Here is a 21,957-nt window from a genome sequence, read left to right as displayed (position 1 = left end):
ACACTGAGAAGGGGAAATTGATATGATTGGGGGGTGGGAAGAGGGGACATAAGTAAGCTAATTCCTCACCCATCCACGGGGCAGGAGATCAGTATAAAAATTCTAAACTGAATGTAGCAGTGCATAGCAGTTTCCACAGATTATATACAGCGGTGGATAGAACCACAGGAAGAATTAGAAACAGAAATTGGTTTTTTTTTAAAGTTGTAGATGCTTCTTTCTGGGGCATAAGACTGAGGTGAGGGGTGGTGGTGGGACAGGGGGTCACGGTTCATCATTATCGGTTATTTAACCATGAATAATTAGTACTTAGTTTTTAAATTTTTATTTGCTTAAAAAATTTTCCACATGTCCTCAAACTCTGTTAGTATTCACTGCCAGTTCACCAATTGTTCACAAATACACTATCATTCTAACATTTTTTTATCCCTGAAAAAATACCTTAATCTTAAGCCATCTTCACTTTTCTGCCAATTTTATGTGAAGCATTTATTCCTCTCTGTAGTATACTTTGCCCCAGAGATTCCCATCTTTCTTTGTCTTCCTCCTAAGACCCCCCACCAATTGCTCAATCCCTTCCCCAGAGAGCTACTTTGAAGACATGACGCTTAGTTGCTCAGTTTCAGAATTATTGCCATTGCTTGAGATCAGTTGTTTAGTGTCTGCTCTGAATAGATTTAAAATTCTCAAAAGGAAATTGTATAGCAATTTGAGAAATAACCAGAATCTTCGATAAACTGGAATACTCTGTGAGGAAGTTCAGTGCTGTATAAATTTTGACTTTGAAATCTATAATAATTCTTGGTAGTTGAAAGACCAAAATATATGTTTAGCTTATAGTAAGTAATTATTGGTTATTTTAATCCCATATGTTGATAATCTGTTTTGAAGCTTAAGAAATGTTCTTTATAGAAAACTATTGCTATTTCTAGGAATGCATAACTTAACAGTGGCTCCTGGCAGAAAAACTGTGCACCTCTGAAAGTCCCAGCACCTACAGAAAAAAACCCTGGCACCTTATTGTTTATATCCTGTGTTGCTGGACAACATCCTACAAAGTAGCCAGGCTTATTTGAGTGGCTTGGCTAAAGAAAGACGCATTCATGTTCCAAGCTAACCGAGCATTTCAAGTGCAGCTTTATTCGAAGTTGAATCTGAATCAGAACTCTGAGCAGTGCCATCAGCCTGAGAATAATGTGCTGCTTCCCAATTCGCTCTTTGCTTGTTGTTACCTAGTATCGATTTTCATGGAACTTTTCACTGTACTTACATACATATATATCAGTGTACTCATCTACTTGGTACCAAAAAGGGAGGCACAGAATGTGGAGAAAACCCTGAGACTGAGCCCTGAGCTCCTACCCCACCCCTACCCCTAATTCTCCATGTGTCTTTAGCCAGGTTCCCTCACTCTTCTGCATCTCCATCCCTCATCTGTAAACAACAACCTTTTTTAAAAATTTTATTTTATTCAAGTATAGTCGATTTACAAGATTGTGTTAATTTTTGCTGTACAGCAAAGTGATGCAGTTATGCATACATATACAGTGGCTCCTGGCAGAAAAACTGCACAGCTCTGAAAGTCCCAGCAGAGGTGGGACTTTCTTTTTCATATTCTTTTCCATTATGGTTTATCACAGGTTATTGAATATAGTTCCCTGTGCTATACAGTAGGACCTTGTTATTTATCCATTCTATATATAATAGTTTGCATCTGCTAATCCCAAACTCCCAATCCACCCCTCCTCCACTCCACCCTTTGGCAACCACAAGTCTGTTCTCTGTGTCTGTGAGTCTGTTTCACAGATAAGTTCACTTCTGTGATATTTTAGATTCCACACGTAAGTGATATCATATGGCATGTGTCTTTCTCTTTCTGACTTACTTCACTGAGAATGATAATCTCTAGGTCCATCCATGTTGCTGCAAATGGCATTATTTCATTCCTTTTTATGGCTGAGTAGTATTCCATTGTATATATGTACCACATCTTTATCCATGCATCTGTCGATGGACATTTAGGTTGCTTCCATGTCCTGGCTATTGTGAATAGTGCTGCTGTGAACATAGGGGTACATGTATCTTTTTAAATTATAGTTTTGTCTGGGTATATGCCCAGGAGTGGGATTGCTGGATCATATGGTAATTCATTTTTAGTTTTCTGAGGAACCTCCATACTGTTCTCCATAGTGGCTGTACCAACTTACATTCCTACCAACAGTGTAAGAGGCTTCCCTTCTCTCCACACCCTCTCCAGCATTGGTTATTTGTAGCCTTTTAATGATGGCCATTCCGACTGCTGTGAGGTGGTACCTCATTGTAGCTTTGATTTGCATTTCTCTAATAATCAGTGATGTTGAGAATCTTTTCATGTGCCTGTTGGCCATCTGGGTGTCTTCTTTGGTGAAATACCTGTTTAGGTCTTCTGCCCATTTTTCAATTGGGTCGTTTGTTTTTTTGTTATTGAGTTGTATTAGCTGTTTCTATGTTTTGGAGATTAAGCCCTTGTATAAATGACAACCTTTGATTCTCAAACTTATAGGCTGGTTTTGTGAGTGTGTGTGGGTGTGCGTGCACACCCACACACACGCTTTAACTAGCATATTAGGTCATATTTTATGTCCAGTAAAGTTGTGGGGTTTTTTTGTTTTGTTTTGTTTTTACATTTTATCTATTGCATTTATTTATTTATTATTTATTTATTTATTTTTGCGTTACGCTGGCCTCTCACTGTTGTGGCCTCTCCCGTTGCGGAGCACAGGCTCCGGATGCGCAGGCTCAGCGGCCATGGCTCACGGGCCCAGCCGCTCCGCGGCATGTGGGATCTTCCCAGACTGGGGGCACGAACCCGTGTTCCCTGCATCGGCAGGCGGACTCTCAACCACTGCGCCACCAGGGAAGCCCAAAGTTGTATTTTTATGTTGTGTATTTACACTTTAGAATAGGTTGGAGCCCTTTATGTAATCAGTACACTTAGTACATTCTGTCCATTTTATAGAATTTTGAATATAATTTTTCTATTTTTTTTAGCTACTAAGGGTTCTGGTTTTAGTATGTTTACATTTTTGGCATATTTTTGGTAAACATTCATCATTTATTTGATATCTCAGAATCACAACTTTCAATTATAAAGCTGTTTTGATAAGAAAACTTGGTCAGTTCCTTGATGATTATTGTTTTCCAGAAAAACATCATCATAAAAGCAGAAAGTGCCGTAAAGGCTTTTGAAACCAGGTTCCTTGATCAGATCAGGATTCAGCACCATCAGAGGAGTAGGGTTAATGACAAGCATGCTTCTAGCATCATTGCTTTAGGATTTTGTTGTTGAATGTCAGGCCTAGAGTAAGACACACAACAGTTGCTCAATAAATGCTTGGTGACTGTTACGTCTGTGCTCATGTACTACTTGATATACAAGTAAAGGAGTTAAATAAGAGTAAGGATAGCATAGAAGGAGTCTTAGAGTATAGGGTGTATATTAGTCTGCTTGGGCTGCCTTATCAAAATACCCTGGACTGGGTGGTTTACACAACAGAAATTTATTTCTCACTGTCCTAGAGGCTGGGAAGTCCAGGATCAAGGTGCTGGCCAATTCAGTTCCCGATAAAGGTTCTCTTCCGGGCTTGCAGAGGCCTGTTTTCTTGCTGTGAACTCACAGGTCAAGGAGAGAACAAGAGATTTCTCTCAGGTTTCTTCTTATAAGGTCACTGATCCCATCATGAGGGCTCCACCTTCATCATGACTTAATTACCTCCGAAAGATCCCATCTCTGAATACCATGATTTTGGGGTTGGGAGCCTCAACATATGAATTTGGGGGACTACATCTCAGTTCATAGCAAGGTGAAGATACTTAACTGTTTACCTTTACCTGTTACAGTCTGAGCTGTAATTTTACATTCATGATTGGAAATTAGTCAAATAAAAAGGCTGACTGTTTAATGTATAGAATATGTTGCTACTAATACAGGCAAAGGGACAAAAGTTATGCTTCAGGAAGAAAAATGGCAACTTAAATTAAAACTATGATTGTAGAGAAAATTTAAAGCATTTCTTGTCAAATGACTTATGCAGTTCTGAGTCAAAGGGGAACAGGGTTGTTTTTTCTACATAATGAATCTCCTGTAATGTAGTATTTGAACTTATCACCTAGTCGTCTTCTGTTGACCTGTGATTAAAATCTTGGCCTTTAATTGGAGGCTCACTGTTTGAACCCTGATGTTTTGCCACCAGCCCAGCCTATACAGGCTTTTGATAAAAAGGGTGATGTTTCTGTGTCTGTCTCTCAGGCAGGGAACCCAGGTAGAGGTAAAACTGCCTGGAGCAGAATGGTGCCTGAGCTTCAGTCTCTAGACCTTTGCCCTGCCATCACCTTGGTAAACCTCTAGCCTCTCTTTTCTAGAAGACACTTATTTGAGCATGATAGTTTTTCTGTGCTCACCCATGAGAACATAGCACATAAACTACTCCAGAATTCCTATACAAGGACAGAAAGATGAAATGACAGAAGAAAATCTGCGTTTATGCCTACGTGGATTGAACATGTCGGAACATAACTGGCTGTCATGCTGAATTTTCTCTCTCCAGATCTGAAAGGAGAACAGCGTGAACAGTTTGCAAGAGCTCTGACTGTTTCAGTAATATTGTTTACGTTTTTAATTTAGCGCATTAAATTCTCACCATACAAGTCATGTTGTACCTCATACAAAACCTTTGTTTCCCGAAACTCAGCACATTGGGAAGAAACTTAAAGAGTACTGTCAAGAGATCCAGTTAGGAAGCAATTAGGAGATTGCTGTTCTAGGAACTATTCTGGGCAGGGGAGATACTGATTTTGAAACGTGCATCAATTTTCCATCTATTTCTCATTTCTGATTTTTTCCCCTAAACTTAAACTTGTTTTAATTTGGAAAGTTTTAAACCCATAGGAAAGTTGAAATAACATTCCAATGACTGCATATATACCCTGACTTAGATTTACTGACTGTTAACATCTTGCCATCCCCTCTCAGTTTCCTCTCCAAATATATATACACACTTCCCTCTTGCCAAATCATCTAAAAGTAGGCTAAAGATATCATGGCTTTTTACTCTTAAATTCTTAGCATGACTCTCCCAAGAACAAGGGCATTCTCCTACTCACCCGCATTATTACCATGTGCTTTATGTTGCTGCCGTAACAGATTACCAGTGGCTTAAGACAATACGGATTCATTTTCTTACAGTTCTGTAGGCGAGAAGTCCAATACAAGTCTCATTGGGCTAAGATCAAGGTGTCTGCAGGGCTTCGTTCCTTCCTGGAGGTTCTAGGGGAAAATCCATTTCCTTGCCTTTCCAGCTTCTGGAGGCCAACCTCACGCTCTGGTCTGTGGCCTCCTCCTCCATCTTCAAAGCCAGCAACCTAGCCTGTCTCTGAGCCTTCTTCCATCATCACATCTCTCTCCCTGACCACAGCTAGGAAAGCATCTTCACTTTGTGATTAGATTTAGTCCACCCAGATAATCCAGGATAATCCCCCCATCTCTATGTCCTTAACCTTAATCATATCTGCAAAATCATTTTTGCCTTATAAAGTAACATAATCATAGGTTCCCAAGATGAGGGTATAGACATCTTTGAAGGGCCATTGTTCTGACTACTACACCACACCTAACAAAACCAGCCTTCATTCAAAGTTTATCCAACATACAGGCTATAGTCAAATTTCCCCAATTACCAAAAAAGTGTCATGGATCCAATCAAGGTTTACATATTATAATATGTCTTTTTGGTTTCCAGTCATCTATAACAGTCTCATCAGCTCCCTCTCTTTTTCATGACATGGAATCCTTTGATAAAGAGTCTAGGCCAGTTACCAAGTAGAGATCTGAATTTAGCTAAAAGTTTCTTTGTGATTATATCCAGACTGAACGTATCTATCAAGAATACCCATGTAGGTGGTGTTTTGTGCTTCCCACTATGTCACTTCATATAAAGTCTGGCTGTGCTGCTACTGGCAATGCCAAGCTTGACTTTTTGTTTAAGGTAGTGACTGCCAGATTGCCCCATTGGAAATGTGGGGGGTTTCTCTATAAAATGCTTGATAGAAGTTCGCCATCTTTGGGAGACACAATCAAGGAACACATTCACAGAGCCAGACTTTAACACAGCATTTTTCAAACTGTGGATCATGGCATATTAGCAAATTACAAAATCATTCTAGTGGACTTTGAACCCCCCCAGAGGAACTAGGACAGGGCCTGGGTAATGGTGGATTCCTAGTAAATATCTGCTAAAGAATGTATGGCTCAGTAATAGGCAGATAACCCAATTAAAAAATGATCAAAGGGAATTCCCTGGTGGTCCAATGGTTAAGAATCCGCCTTCCAAAGCAAGGGACGCGGGTTCGATCCCTGGCCGGGGAACTAAGGTCCAACGTGCCACGGGGCAACTAAGACTGTGCGCTGCAACTACTGAGCTCACGCGCTCTAGAGCCGGTGCACCACAGCAAAGAGCCTGTGTGCCGCAACTAAGACCCGGCACAGCCAAATAAATAAATATTTTTTTTAAAAAAAGATCAAAGGGTCAGAATTGCCACTGCTCTAAAGAAGGTATACAAATCGTCAGTAAGCACATGAATAGATGCTCAGTATCACTAGCCATCAAGGAAATGAAGGTCAAAACCATGAGACACTACTTCACATCCACTAACTAAGATGACTATAATTTTAAAAGATGGGTAATCTACTTCACATCCACTAAGATGACTATAATTTTAAAAGATGGGTAATCATTGGGCTTCCCTGGTGGCGCAGTGGTTGAGAGTCCGCCTGCCGATGCAGGGGACGCGGGTTCGTGCCCCGGTCCGGGAGGATCCCACATGCCACGGAGCGGCTGGGCCTGTGAGCCATGGCCACTGGGCCTGCGCGTCCGGAGCCTGTGCTCCGCAGCGGGAGAGGCCACAACAGTGAGAGGCCCGCGTACCGCAAAAAAAAAAAAAAAGATGGGTAATCACAGGTGTTGGCAAGGATGTGAAGAAATTGGAACCCTTGTGTACTACTGGTGGAAATGTAAAATGATGCACCCACTTTAGAAAACAGTCTGACATATTCTCAAAGGGTTAGAGTTACCATATATGACCCAGCAATTCCATTCCTTGGTATATATACCCAAGAGAAATGAAAACATACATCCACACAAAAATTTAGATGTGAATGTTCATAGCAGCGTTATTTATAATAGCCAACAAATGGATACAACCCAACTATCCACCAAGTGATGAACAGATAAACAAAATGGGATAGATCTATGGTATATCCAATGCGATACTATTTGGTAATACAAGAAGTACTATTGTATGCATGAACACGGATGAACCTTGAAACCATGTTAAGTAAAGAAGCCAGTCACAAAAGATGACATATTGTGTGATTCCATTTATATTAATAGGAATTATATATGAATGTCCAGAATAGGGAAATCTATAGAGACAGAAAGTAGATTAGTGGTGACCTAGGGCTGGAGTTGAGGATAAATGGGAAGTCTAACAGGTGCAGGGTTTCTTTTTGGAGGAGATAAAAATGTTCTAAGTTAATTGTGTGATTGTGTGACTCTGTAACTATACTGAAAACCAACCATTGAACTGCACATACTAAGTGGGTAAATTTTATGGTATATGAATTCGATCTCGGTAAAGCTATTATTTTAAAAAGTGCCTGTGACCGAGCCCCACCCATGCCAATTAAAGTTGAATTTTGGCAGGTCGAGTTTGGCATCAGGTATTTTGTTTAAACTTCTCTAGTTCAGTTTTTAATGTCTAGCCAGGCTTATAGCTACTGGTTTAGGCTAACTACCAAGACCCTTCTCAGTGCCAGAACACTGTAAATCCAAAAGTCTAGTGTTTTATGCCTGTCCCAGTGAACAAGGTGATTTAAAAGCACAAGGGGACAAGCTGGTGGTCACCCCCCAACACACCTTAATAATAGTCATGATTAATTTCTTTGGCTGACATCTCTGAGTGAGTAGAAACCCCAGTTCCCCTGCAACATATATATATATATATATATACACACACACACACACACACACATATATGTATATATATATAGCAAGTATATTAAGAGTATTGCAAGTTTCTAAATCATGGACAGACAGTAGGCAAAGAAAGCAAATGAAAAATCTTTGATTGTGATTATTGAAGGAGGAGACAAATTTCTGAAGAGGAGAAATTACTTATTAAATATGAAAAATAGCTACTCACATGATTGTGTGTGATGAAAACTATTGAAGGATAGACTTAGTGATGAGGTTTAGCAGTTTCTAGGAAGAAAAAAATAATATTGTAATCAAGGTAACGGGACTATTTTATTTCTTCCTATTTATGAGGGTTTAGCCAAGATCACTTTAGAAAAGTTTTTAAAAACCTGATTAAAGAACCCATCAGAATGGTACCACCTCCATTATTTTTGACACAGACAAATAAGGTTTTGGAAGTGTTGAAGATTGAGCAGTTGTAAAAAGCAGGAGTGATAGATGGAAGTGTCATTGTCACATCTCGTAAGAATCACTCGGTATTATTAGGAATCTAGGTAGGTGACCTGACCATTTTGTAACCTTCATCAGTTTAAGCTCTGACAGATAATGGCTAAGTGGTCTTTACAGGTTACCTTAACATGTCTCAGTTTCTCTGTCTATACAACAGAACTAATTAATCCCATGCCAAAGAATTTAATCAAGTTCCAGCTGCAGTGAATATGGTCAGACATCTTATTAGGTCTAGTATAAGTCAAGGTCTGATCCAGAAAACAGAAACCACTTCAAGTATTCCCATAAATTCCTTCAAGTGGGAATTAAATGTAGGGAATTTGTTATTACAGGTGAATGAGGATCTGAGTGTCAAACAGAGGACATTAGGAGAACCTGTAGATTAGCAACAGCAAGGAGCCACTGCCTCCCTTTAGCTCTTTCCAAAGGGAAGAGCCATTTACTGGAGCACAGAGGTACCCAAAGGAATTTGGGGCATGGTAGGAGCTAGAGCCAAAAAGGAGGCGTGTCTGCGGTTGGAGACAGGACCCAAGGCGAGGGGGAGGGAGAGGAATAGCAATGCCCTGACTTCTTCTCCTTCCCCTTTAGCCTTCAGTTTCCCACCAGGGCCTCCCATTGTCAGAACCCAGCTGAGAACCTGGAAAACAGCTGGCAGGAGTCAACCCCTGCCTCCCTCTGATACAGATCACAGCAAAGGTGAGGAAATGGATCTTAGGGCGAACAAGCTTGGACTTCCAGGGTTCACCCCCTTTTTATTCTGTATCCATTAAAACTTGGTACTTCTGCCCAATTCAAGGTAACTACTCATCATTTAAAGGAATTCTCCCTCTCTCCCCAACAAGGGTGAGTCAGCCTCATCCATCATTCAATTCATCTTAAGTCTAGGATCTCTGCAGTCCCATGTCAAGGCAGATGTGATTCCTCATGTACGGTGACCTCTGAACTAGAATGGAAAGTTAATACTACCAGCTCCTCATGTAAAATAGTAGAAGAAATAGCACCTCACACCCATTAGGATGACTATTATTTTTTAAAATAAAATTAAAAATAAAACGGAAAATAGTAGATTTTGATAAGGATGTGGAGGAATTGGAACCCTTGTGCATTGTTGGTGGAAATGTAAAATGATGCAGCCGCTCTGGAAAACAGTTTGGTGGCTCCTCAAAATGTTAAACATAGAATTACCGTATAAGCCAGCAATTCCATTTTCTGTGTATACCCAAAAGCATTGAAAGCAGAGATTCAAACTGATACTTGTGCACCAATGTTCATAGAAGCATTATTCACAATAGCCAAAAGGTGGAAACAATTCAGATGTCCATCCACAGAAGAAAGGATAAACAATCAATGAAATACACAGCCTTAAAGAGGAATGAAATTCTGATACATACTATAACACAGGTGAACTTTGAAAATATTGTAAGTGAAAAAAGCCAGACGCAAAGGGACATATATGATTCCACTTATATGGGGTACCTGGAATAGGCAAATTCATAGAGGCAAGCTATAGAATAGTGGTTCCCAGGGACTGGAAGGAGGAGGGAATGGGAAGTTACTCTTTAATGAGTACAGAGTTTCTATTTGGAAGATGGAAAAGTTCTAGAAATAGTGATGTTGGTTGTACAACATTGTGAATGTACTTAATGCCGTTAAACTGTACACTTAGAAATGATTCAAATGGTAAGTTTTATGTATATTTTGCTACAAAAATTAGGAGTTTGGGATTAACAGATACACACTACTATATATAAAATAAACAATAAGGACGGGGAACTATATTCAATATCTTGTAATAACTTATAATGGAAAATAATCTGAAAAAGAATATATATATATATATATACACACACACAACAGAATCACTTTGCTGTACACCTGAAACTAACACATATTGGTAATCAACTATACTTCCATTTAAAAAAAAATAAGGAAGTGGAAAACAAAAAGAAACCCTTGATTAATATATGCATAAAAATGCAGGGCATGGGGCTTCCCTGGTGGCGCAGTGGTTGAGAGTCCGCCTGCCGATGCAGGCGACACGGGTTCGTGCCCCAGTCCGGGAAGATCCCACGTGCCGCGGAGCGGCTGGGCCCGTGAGCCATGGCCGCTGGGCCTGTGCGTCTGGAGTCTATGCTCCACACCAGCAGAGACCACAGCAGTGAGAGGCCTGCATACTGCAAAAAAAAAAAAAAAAAAAAATGCAAGGCTGCTGCAGCCTCCATTTCTCTAACTGGTCACATTTCTCTAATTGGTGACATTTATTACTTCCTTCTTCTACCATCCATCCCATGTTGCCCTTGCCCTGTGCCAGCGCTCAGCCGCTCAGAGTGTTTAGCCTATTTGTGTTGAACTGAGCCTTTGTTCCTGAAAAAGGCTGAGTTCTTGGCAGTTCTGCCTTTAGTCGGCTGCTATGGGTTTTTTTCCGTGACTGTTACTATGGACCTGAAAATACTAAAAGGGGTTCCAGTGAATCCGATGTAGTCCTCTCTGCCTTTACTTCATAGAAGCAACTCACTTTGCCCTTGGCAATTGAGGTCAGTCCTTCCAGGCATCAAATTGACCCCTTTCTCTGCCTTTTGGTTCAGTAGTGTGAGAAGCCCAAAAGAACTGGTTGACAATCTCTCTTACCCATATAATTTAGTCATTGTTGTATTTTCTGGTGGAAGCATTCCTTCCTGAGTGCCTCTAGACCAGAGTTGTGGGAACAGGAGCAGAAACCTCCATGAGTAGTTTTAATAATGAGAAGAGGGACCTTTCCTACTTCTAATCCTTGGATTCCCAGACCTATACTTTCTTGTTATTGGAAAAATAAATAAATAAATAACAGCACTATATATTGGTGTCCTGAGTCAAAGTACCCCAGCACTCCAGCCTTGTACATGTTGTCTCCCAACTGCACCATAGCTGAATCCTGCATCAGCCATTTCTCCCGGTAAGTTTCTTGGCCAGCAACACTGTTGAACAGCATACCATGATTGTGAATAAGAGCTTGAATAAATCTCCTGGGAGTGGTGCTCCTCGAAACATTTCAGGCAAGGAAAGCAATTCCGTACTCAGAGTGGGTACAGCACTGCCCCCTCCAGGACGCAAGGCGTCCTTATCGTCTGCTTCTCCACCTGAGCCAGCCGGTGTCTTTCCCCTGCTCTGTTCTGGATCATAGGGGACTGCCCTTTGTACAGTGTTTCCTGGCTCTTGGGGCAGTTATCTTACAGCGGGACAGCAATGGGAAGTAGTAGTAGAAGATTTGGGGAGTGGGACAGGGTCTGAACATGTATGTTATGTGGTCAAATGTAGCCCAGATCTGCAAATCAGTCACCTTGAAACTATTTGTGATGTTTCTTTCATAAGTGCATTTAGTCTGCTGAAAGTGCACTTTTTTTTTTTCCTTCCTAAGATTTCAGGGAATAACAGAATTATTTAAAGACTAAATGGAGACAATTTTCACATCTTTGGCAAACTTCTCTTAAATGAATTGTCAGATCGACCTCTTTAAAGATTATAATTGTGTGGTAAAATTAAATTAAACAGGTTTTACACTCTTGGCAAAGTTCTCTTAAATGATTTCTTGTCAGATTCAAGCTCTTTAAAGATTATAATTGTGTGGTAAAATTAAACTGAACAGGTTTAACACACTCCTTCAGTGTTTTAGGCTTCTACGTGAGCATGTTGGCCTACCGATAATAAGGGTGACTTCTCACATAGGTTCAGTGCCTGAAACATACGAGTTTTGGGTTCTGATGTCTGTTCCTGGGTATATCAGAGACTCTTTAGGCCACGACTGAATGCCTCTTATTTCACCTTCTCCAGATAATGATTTTTCTGCTGCCCATTTCACATAAACATATTGAATATCTTCAGTAAATAATGTGCTTTCATAATAAGCAGAAGATGAAGGCTAAGTAAAAATTCAGATCTAGAAAGAAGAAACAGTATTAACCCAGATGCTGGGGGTAGTCACTCTAGCCATGAGACCTCCACAGTGGACACTGACTGCCATCTGTGTTTTTGGTTTTTTTGAGAACTTTTTTTTTTTTTTTTTTTTTTTTTTGCGGTACGCGGGCCTCTCACTGTTGTGGCCTCTCCTGTTGCGGAGCACAGGCTCCGGACGCGCAGGCTCAGTGGCCATGGCTCACGGGCCCAGCCGCTCCGTGGCATGTGGGATCCTCCGGGACTGGGGCACGAAGCCGTGTCCCCTGCATCGGCAGGCGGACTCTCAACCACTGCGCCACCAGGGAAGCCCCGAGAACGTTTTTTAAAAATTGAAGTATAGTTGATTTACAGTGTTTCAGGTGTACAGCAAAGTGGTTCGACTATACAAATACATATATACCTATTCTTTTTCAGATTCTTTTCCAGTATAGGTTATTACAAGATACTGAATATAGTTCCATGTGCTATAGAGTAGGTCCTTGTTTATCTATTTTATGTATAGTAGTATGTGTCTGTTAATCCCAAATTCCTAGTTTATCCCTACCCCCCTTCCCCCTTTGGTAACCATATGTTTGTCTTCTATGTCTGTGAGTCTATTTCTGTTTTGTAAATAAGTTCGTTTGTATCATTTTTTTAGATTCCACATACAAATAATATCATATGATATTTGTCTTTCTCTGTCTGCCTTACTTCACTTAGTGTGATAATCTCTAGGTCCATCCATGTTGCTGCTAATGGCATTATTTCATTCCTTTTTATGTCTAGGTAGTATTCCATTGTGTGTATACACACACACGCACACACACACACACCACATCTTCTTCATCCATTCATCTGTCAGTGGACATTTAGGTTGCTTCCATGTCTTGGCTATTGTAAATAGTGCTGCTATGAGCATTGGGGTACATGTACCTTTTCAAATTATAGTTTTGTCTGGATGTATGCCCAGTAGTGAGATTGCTGGATCATATGGTAACTCTCTTTTTAGTTTTTTAAGGAACCTCCAAACTGTTCTCCATAGTGGCTGCACCAATTTACATTCCCACCAGCAGTGCAGGAGGGTCCCCTTCTGACTGCATCTTGAGCAAGCCTGAAGCCACGGTCTTAACCAGCTTTTAGACCAACCAACCATTGCCTCCAGTTTGGCTCAAGTAACTGTAATACCCGTGTCCTCCAATTTTCCAGGTTAAAATGCTTGATGCGTCCATCTGGAAGGTTTTCTCATTTGTGGTAGGGCTTTCAGGTTTTTGGTAAACATGTTCATTGGAGAAAGTATAGAAAATACAGAGAAACACAAAGCATGATCCAGTCACACAATTAAACATTTTGGTATATAGATATCCAATCTTTTTTCAGTTCATATAGATATATAATTATGTTCTTCTTAAATATAGAGTGACTACAGTTTTTTTTTTACTCAACTTCATATTATGGCTAAAAATAAACTATATCAAACATTTTTTCTATGGTATCAAATATTTTCTACTATGTAATTTCTAATGACTGCATAGTTCTCCACAGTGTGGATATGCCATAATTTATTTAATAAATTAGAGGGTTTAGGAAAAATCTGTAGTTGAGCAGCTAGAGCCATCCCCTTAAGGTTATTGTAACACATAAAACCCGTCCACCAAACTCTTTGACATACACAAATCCTCGAAGGAATGGTTTTTCGTGTGAAATGGTTATAGCTGTCAATCATTTGTTCTCCATGTCATGGTTCTGGTGCTCTCTCCAGGTTTTCAGGGGGTGATTATGGATTCCTGTCAAATGAGATGTCTACTATGTATTCAACACGAGGCAGTTTGTATTTTTCTCCATCTATTGCTTTCCCATCGGAGGAAGTTAAGCAAATCTCTGTGAGCCAAAGGGGAATGGGATAGACGTCTAGTGCTGGCAGCACACGGCAGACATGCCCGGGTCCCAGAGATCCTGCATAAGTAGATTAGACTGCTACATAAATACATTTGTCTTGATTGTCACATTCCACCCAGGGTTACACCTACATGCGTAAAAATGGCTCCAAGCCTGTTTTTCAAAGGCAGTTTGCCTCCCTTGTTGCTTTTTAACCACCCAGCTCACAGGCATTTTTTGTGTTATAGCTATCAAAGATGATTAAGGGGCTGGGAGAGCTGATATATAAGGACAGATTAAGAAAACTAAATATTTACAACTTGACTGAGTGATAGCCAAGGGGGAAGATACTATAACTGTCTGCTGGGCTCAAATCATGGAAGAGATACTGTTTTGCTTTCCCCAGTAACTCAATTTTAGGGATATCTAAATTCAGAGAAAGTTTTCTGAAGATGACATCACTTATGCTAATTAGATAATTTTGTCAGTTGAAATTACATTTCGCTGCTTACTAGCAGAGACTTGGAATAGCAGTGGCTTAAACAAATAAGGTTTCATTTTCTCTCCTATAACATGAAGCCCAGAAATGTATCGTCTGGGGCCATGTGGCAGTTCCATGATGTCATCGGTGCCCCCATGCCCTCCTGTCTTTGGCGCCATTATTCTCAGCATGATATTCGTACTCAAGGTCACCTGGTATTTGAAGAAGAGCTACCACAGCTTCACTTACCTTGGCTGAATTCCAGAAAGGGGAAGGCAAAAGAGGTCCCTGCCAACTAAGACTGCTTGGAAGAACTTTCTCGGAAGCCCATTTCCTGATTCCAGTTTATATCTTATTGACCACCACATCAACAAGAGGGGCTGGGAAACTGAGCAGGGTTTTTGGTTTGGTTGATTTTGTTTTTACGTTGGGTACCTTGCTTACCACAGCGATATCAAGGTCCTTTGACTGAGAAGGCATGGGAACATGGCTGCCGGGTAGGCAACTGGTGGTTTCTGTCGCAATGACTTACCTCTTAAAGATTCTGAGAAGTCTGGACTCTGAGACACAGTGACATTTGCTATGTTGTTCCATTTGTAAAACTAGCCCTTGCGATCTAATTTATTTACTTCACGTCACTCATCTATTTCAATTTATTTGTCACAGCATACCCTGGGTTGATGCTAAATAAACCAGCCATCTCAGCAGACCTAAGAATAATAATAACTACAGCTTACTAGCTTTTACCCAGTTCCATGCACTGTGTTACGCACTTCACATCACCTGAATGGTTTGCTTCAAAATACTCCAAGGGGGATGGGGAGTAGATATGGATAAATGAAATAATACTCACCATGAGTTGCTAATAATTGAAGCTGAGCGATGGGTATATGGAAGTTTGTTATTATTTATATACTTTTCTCTCTCCTTTTGTAATAACGGAGATTTTCCCAGTAAAGATCTTTAAATCACCTCATCTACATCTTACATTATTTCATATGAGGTCGGTACTATTACCCCTAGCTAACAGTGCTCAGGGCAGTTAAGCAGCATCACACAGTGAGTGAGTGGCAGATTTAGGATTCAGACCCAGGTCTTCCTGACTTAGAAGCCTGTGCTGTAACCCTTATTATTCAAAGAAAGCATCCTTCCCCCATAAGGAGACTAAACCTCATCAGAAATGTAGATTTTCAGGCCCCACCCAAGCCCTATTACAGGACCCCCGAATAAGGTTTGTTTGCACACCCGGGGTTCCCATGCTCTGTCCACTGCACTGTTACTGCCTTCGTAGCCACAACTTAACCAACTCAATCGTGAGTTTCCCATAAAAAATGTTACCCTCTGTTGAAGCAAGAAGCCTTATCATGAGTCACTGCTTGGTAGCATTTAATAATAATTGAATAGGCACTTAATTCAGAACAGTTAACCTCTTTCAACCTTGAGTGTCTGCTGTAGTGCTGAGCACTACATTCCTGTGTCAGTTAAGCGCCATTCTGACTATGTGTCAGCTGCTAACAATCACTGCTTGCTTGAAACTTGGTTTGGTTTGTTCTATTGAAATAACGCCCTTGCTTCTGTTAACTTAAGGTGTTGTGAGTTTTAAAAGTTTGGGGACTTAACAGAAAACTGTTCAGCTACCTGTTCTACCTTCCGGCAGCATCATCTCTGCTTACCCACCTCTGTATAACTTTCCTGAAAAGACATGATTTTTCTCCCTAACATCTTCAGTCATCTTGTATCATTTCAGCCCTGTTTTTGAAAGAAAGAGAACTATGGGTCAGTTCTTGTGTGTCCTGTAGGCAGAACATCAGCCTCCATTTCTCCATCTGTGCCTTGCCTGTGCCATATGGTCTTTAGGATCCCTTCCAATGTCATTCTTCTCTAACCCCACATAACGTGATTTTTCAAGCCCCCCAAAACAAAAACATTATGAAGACCCTGGACTGTATGTGAAATCTACTTGATTATGTTTTTTCAGCCAGTAAAAGGATCCCTCATTGATTCGTACTCGTTTCTCTGTCCGAATAATGAATGCCTTGACGCTGTGTAGCTTCCTTGCCTCAGATCCGTGTTAGAACAAGTAAATGAATGAATGAATGAATGAATGAGGCCTGTCGTCCATCTCAACTATAATCTGCTTTCTCAAAGAGGCTGTGCCCTCCGCTTTTGAACAGGTTAAAAGATTTTCAAGCTGCCAGGTGAATGTGTTTGTTTTATATATTATAATCACCTTCAAACCGCGTATATACTTAACACCCTAAGCTGTTCTTCAACTTCCATAGCAGAAGAGGTAAGGGAAAAACCTACAGAAGAGCAGGCATCAAAGCCATCCCCAGGGACCATCACTGTATAGGTCAGGCCCATGCTGGTTGAGGGTACAAGCATCAGAGTCGCTTCATTCTTCTTCCACGAACTCTTTCTCCTACAAGAGTAATTTGAAGCCAGTTTATGTATAAGATAGTGTTCTCACAAAATTAAACCTAGGAAAAATAGCATGCTGTAATATAGTGACAATAACAACCATTTTGCTAGGCATGCCTTAGAATGTCTTGTCCACCCCTATCTTTTCCATGCTATAAGTAAAGTGTGTTTCTGATTTGTTTTGCAGAGCAGCCTTTGGCAAGGAGTCAGAAGTTCTTATTGGGAACCTGGGTGATAAATTAATCCCTCCACAGGACATCCTCCGTGATGTCAGCGACCTCAAAGCCTTGGCCAACATGCATGAGAGCTTGGAATGGTTAGCAGGTCGAACAAAGTCGGCTTTCTCCAATCTTTCTACATCCCAGAGTAAGTACCAGCAGGGTGGTTCCTGTGGGGACAGCTGAGGAACTAGACTGAATACTTTCATTTGAAATGCCATAAGGGGACATGTCCGAGTTGTTGGAAGATCTGTGCAAGAATTCTGCTTGTGCTGAGCCTCTGGTACTTTGTCATTCTGTGAAAGGAAGTAATCTCAGCTTCCCCACGTGGGGCGTGGGAAGCCAAAAAGGCCCATGTTAACATAGCTTGATGTTAAACCTTAGAAACACCGGATTGTGTAAGATTGAACCACTGTGTCTTAGCACAGAAAGCAATACATTTTGTCCTTCTTACAACTTTTCAAGGGTAGAAACTGTGTCTCAGAGCTCAAAGCTGAGCACGCAGTTGATGTTTTCATTTTAACTGATAGAAAACGAATGAAAAAGTATCTAAAAAGAGAATAATAGAAGTGATCAAGTTGCTAGAAAACAGAGACAATGAGAAAAACATTTATTCTGGAAAAGAGATGGCTGAACGATAACCTCATTATACATCTCAAGGAAATTAAGGAATAGGGTCTGAAGTAAAAATGGGAAACCTTTTTCTATCAAGGACCAATGACCAATTATTTCAAAAATAATTTGAAAACTTTGGGACACATAAACTTTATTCAATAAGTATAGCACAAATGTTTTTTAAAAGCATTAGTTCAGAAGTGTTAAACAGTTAAAGGCAAAGAAAAAATGATATGAAGAAGGAATAAAGGAGATGGGAGATTTGAATGCATGAATGGAGGGACAGAAAACAGGATAGAAAAAAGCAAAATCACAGCAAGAACATGAAAGAAACTGAATCAGCTCTGAAGTTAGTATTAGAACGAACTGTTAGAAGATTGTTAGAAGGAAAAAACTTGTATTATTTGGACTGTGGACTTCAAAGAAAGTTATTTTTTATCATTGTCTCTTGAAAAGTTATTATTGCTTGATTAACCATGATTTCCAGCCCAGAGAGGGAGAAGATGTGGATGAAATAAACCAGAGTAAATTATGCCCTGAAATGCAGGCCCCACGGGCAGAGTCTAGGAGACCTTTGAATGCTCACTTACTTATGATCTCATGCTGATTGTGTAGCTGTCCTGGGGGTCAACAGGGGGTGAGGAAAGCAGATGGAAGGAGGGGGCTTCTGAGATTACGTATTCTGCTTTAGAAATCTTCAAATATTACTTTTTATTTATACTCTTATGTTTGCACTTTTTAGTATTTAAAATAGTACTTTTAGCTGATGATAAAATTGTACATGTTTATTCTTAGAAATGTATTCACCTACTAAGGATAGTTTGGACTCAGTATCGGGTCTGAGCAGACTCTGCCTAAGTAGGTATCCTTGAGAGGTTTTCAACTTTATAACGACCTCATATCAGGGAACCTGTCACAAGTAGTAGTCAGAATAAGCCATTTTATCTCCCAGACTCACCCGACTCCACCAAAAAAAAAAAAAAAAAAGTCAGCAAGCGCTGACTCCCTTTTGCTAGTTGCAAAATAAACAGCTCTGAAAAGGGACCAGATGCCTCTTTTCCTAGTTTCCTTTGACTCTTGCAAATGTAGGGCTGCTTGGGTTGGTTTGTTAGTGATGATTGGAAGGAGTCCTCTCGTTCGGTGGGCCATCGAAGTCCAGTATTTCATAATGCAGTCTCTTATTTTGGCAGCACAGCCTCCCAGGTTTCTGTTCTGTCCATCCTAAAAGAGCTCCACGAGGCAGAATAGGACACAGCCTCCACAGCAAGCCACTGAGTGATTCACACAGTCTAACCTGGCTTCAGCTGTTCTCAAAAAGAGAAAGATGCTCTGTGAGTTACGGTCAACTTTGTAACTGCACCATTTACCTGTTCTGTTCACGTCACCGAGAGTCCCTAGTACAGCTGATGTCTAATTCACGTCTTCCAGCACCTCTGTTATTCTGACAGAGACCTCTTGTCCCATGCCCATTAATACCTCTCATGTGCTCAGTTCCATTTTATAGGCTGTACCCTCTCAGTTCCTTTCAGGGTGATTATTCCAGCCAGTGAGTGATTTAAGTGACTGTTAGCATTTTGACGATCAGTGCAAAGCCCAAGTGAACTGTAATCACTACTTATGTTGTCTCTGTAAAAACAGAACATCCAGCAAACCTGGTTTATTCTGCTAACAATATGCCTTGCTCACCCACACGGGGCTGTTCTTTGAATTCCCAGGAGGGATGCCCACTGATGTTTATAATTTGAACAAAGCAGGGAATGGGTTACTTTGATTGGCCATGTCAGTGTGACTTTAGAAAGGGAATAAAGGACAGCTCTTTATTATTCTTTTGAAAAGTGAACCAGATGATTACCTCAACAAAAGTGTTGCCAAGTCTGGAGACTCGATAGCATGAAGAAAATGCCAGACTGTTGTCTAGCACTCACAGAGACTCAGGATGGGGAAAAGGCAAGAAAAGAAGCATAGAAGTTTCTTTTCTTGTCCACATCCTTTAACTATTTGGTATGGTAAATGCCATGCTTTCTTATAATTAAGAAGCTACTAGTAGAATGGAATGGAGGAAGTTTGCAGAAAATTATTTTCATAGTAGAAAATCTCTTTAGATATTAATAGCAGTATTCTCCTCCACCTGAAATATCTCATGTCATATTGAAGAGAGTATTGCATTTTAATGGCAGAGCATGGCTGGCCACTTGCCCAGGAGATAAGAGTTGACCATTTTTTCAAAGACAGTTTTTCCATCTCTTTTAGTATTTGCCTAAGCATCACTCTGTGTTCTTTACATTTAAAAGAGTCTCCTCACCTCCTGTAGATCCTGACCACTCCAAAGGCACTGCTCTTAACTTTCACAGTCCATGGTTCCTGCTCCATTTCTCCTGGTATTCCCCCGCTCAGCCTTCCTTAACCCTGTTCTACTTAAGATTCTTTCTGTTGAAAGTCACAGCCCAATTAAAAGAAAAAGAATGCATCAATTTATAAAACTGGTAAATCAAAAGACTTCAGGTGTGGCTGGATCCAGAGGTTCACAAGATAACACCATGTAACAGACATGTTTACACACCTGCTCTCTCTCCCCCACTTTCTCTATTTTTGGTGTATTTCCTTTATTGCTCTCCGTCTCAGGTAAGACCTTTTCGTATGGCAACATCCTTGGTTACCAGCAGCCCCAAGATTATTTGATCCCAGACAAAAAGAGCATTTTTGCCAACAGCTCCTGAAACAGTCCTAGAGAAGACTTGGATTGACCTAACTTGACCTCCTCTCATGGGTCTCTCAGGCTCTCTCTGTATATGCCTAGTTTTCTGACTCTTTACCCACGACTCAGTCTCCCACTCCCACTTCTAGAATGTCTTTATGTTCAGGGTCTGTTTTAACAAATATGCTTTCAGTGCAAGGAAGTTGAGCAGAATCATATGTAGCGTTGGGCATTCAGGATCTAGGTTTATACATATTTTCTCTCATTGATCACAATTTCAACCTTGTAGTAAAGGCACAGGATAGTATCTGTAATATCTGCTGTTTGTAACAATCCTAAATAAGAAGTCTGAGATTAACTGTTATGGTTAAGAAAATTCTCAGAAAATAGTGACCTAGATAAAAATTAAGAGTGTATTCAATTGGAACACTAATGATTTTCTTTTCTATTTTATCCCTTTGTTTTAAGGATGTGTTGCCTTTAAAAATAGGGTACAGAGAACTTGAAGGGGGCTCCAGAGCTTGTTTTGACTGCATTTGCTTCCTCAAGGGGACGCCTCCTCTCTTTCTCAGATTCTGTAAAAAAAAAAAAAAAATCTCCAGGGTTAGAGAATCTAAAACTTCCTTGATTATATATTCTGCTCTTTAAGTAACCTTACCATCGAGGAGGTCATCTGTTTTTTATTAAAGTCCCTTTGCTTCAGTCTAAACCTCTTCTGTCCTATTCTTCAGAAATTAAATGTTGAATATTTTTTCTATGAAATACTTTAATGTGTCTGAAAACATTTCCCTGGTCTCTACCTGCCCATCTCTGGATATTAAAAACTTTTGGCCTGAGGGTCCCACCCAGTCTCTGAGTCCAGGGCAACCAAATCTAGCAGAAGTAGGAGCCCAGATCAGGCCCAAGTTCGCTTACACTCTCTCGGATGGTGGTTTGACTGTTAGCCTTTGTGAATGTGGCCCATGTTGCAGGTTCCTTCAACACCAGTTGTATCCCCTTCTGGCTCCCTCAGCTCCTGTTACCGCAGTTCTTGCTGTGCCCACGTGCATTGATAATAAAAAGTCATACTGTAATCTTTTTTTTTTTTTTTTTTTGCAAAACCACAGGGTCAAATAAATCTCATAATTTTGGTTCCTGGAATTGGTTCATGAATTGCAGTATTAGTTATGCAGTTATTTATGTACTTCTTTTTTCTTGTATTGTGGTAAGATATACATAACA

At 40.4% G+C, this 21,957-nt stretch overlaps 1 protein-coding gene across 2 annotated transcripts in view; it reads left to right on the top strand.

Annotated features, from left to right (window-relative positions):
• The window catches only part of EXOC4 (exocyst complex component 4), an 807,055-nt gene that overhangs the window by 671,863 nt on the left and 113,235 nt on the right, over nt 1-21,957 (top strand). For both annotated transcript variants that reach the window (XM_030853847.2, XM_060305296.1), the window contains one exon: nt 17,396-17,574. In XM_030853847.2, the coding sequence (XP_030709707.1) occupies nt 17,396-17,574 (179 nt within the window). The remainder of the gene's footprint in view (nt 1-17,395; nt 17,575-21,957) is intronic.

The sequence above is a fragment of the Globicephala melas genome, chromosome 9 (genome assembly GCF_963455315.2).
Source record: "Globicephala melas chromosome 9, mGloMel1.2, whole genome shotgun sequence".
Lineage (NCBI taxonomy): Eukaryota > Metazoa > Chordata > Mammalia > Artiodactyla > Delphinidae > Globicephala > Globicephala melas.
The sequence above is the reverse complement of the archived record's forward strand: the minus strand, read 5'-3'. Positions and strand labels throughout refer to the sequence as shown.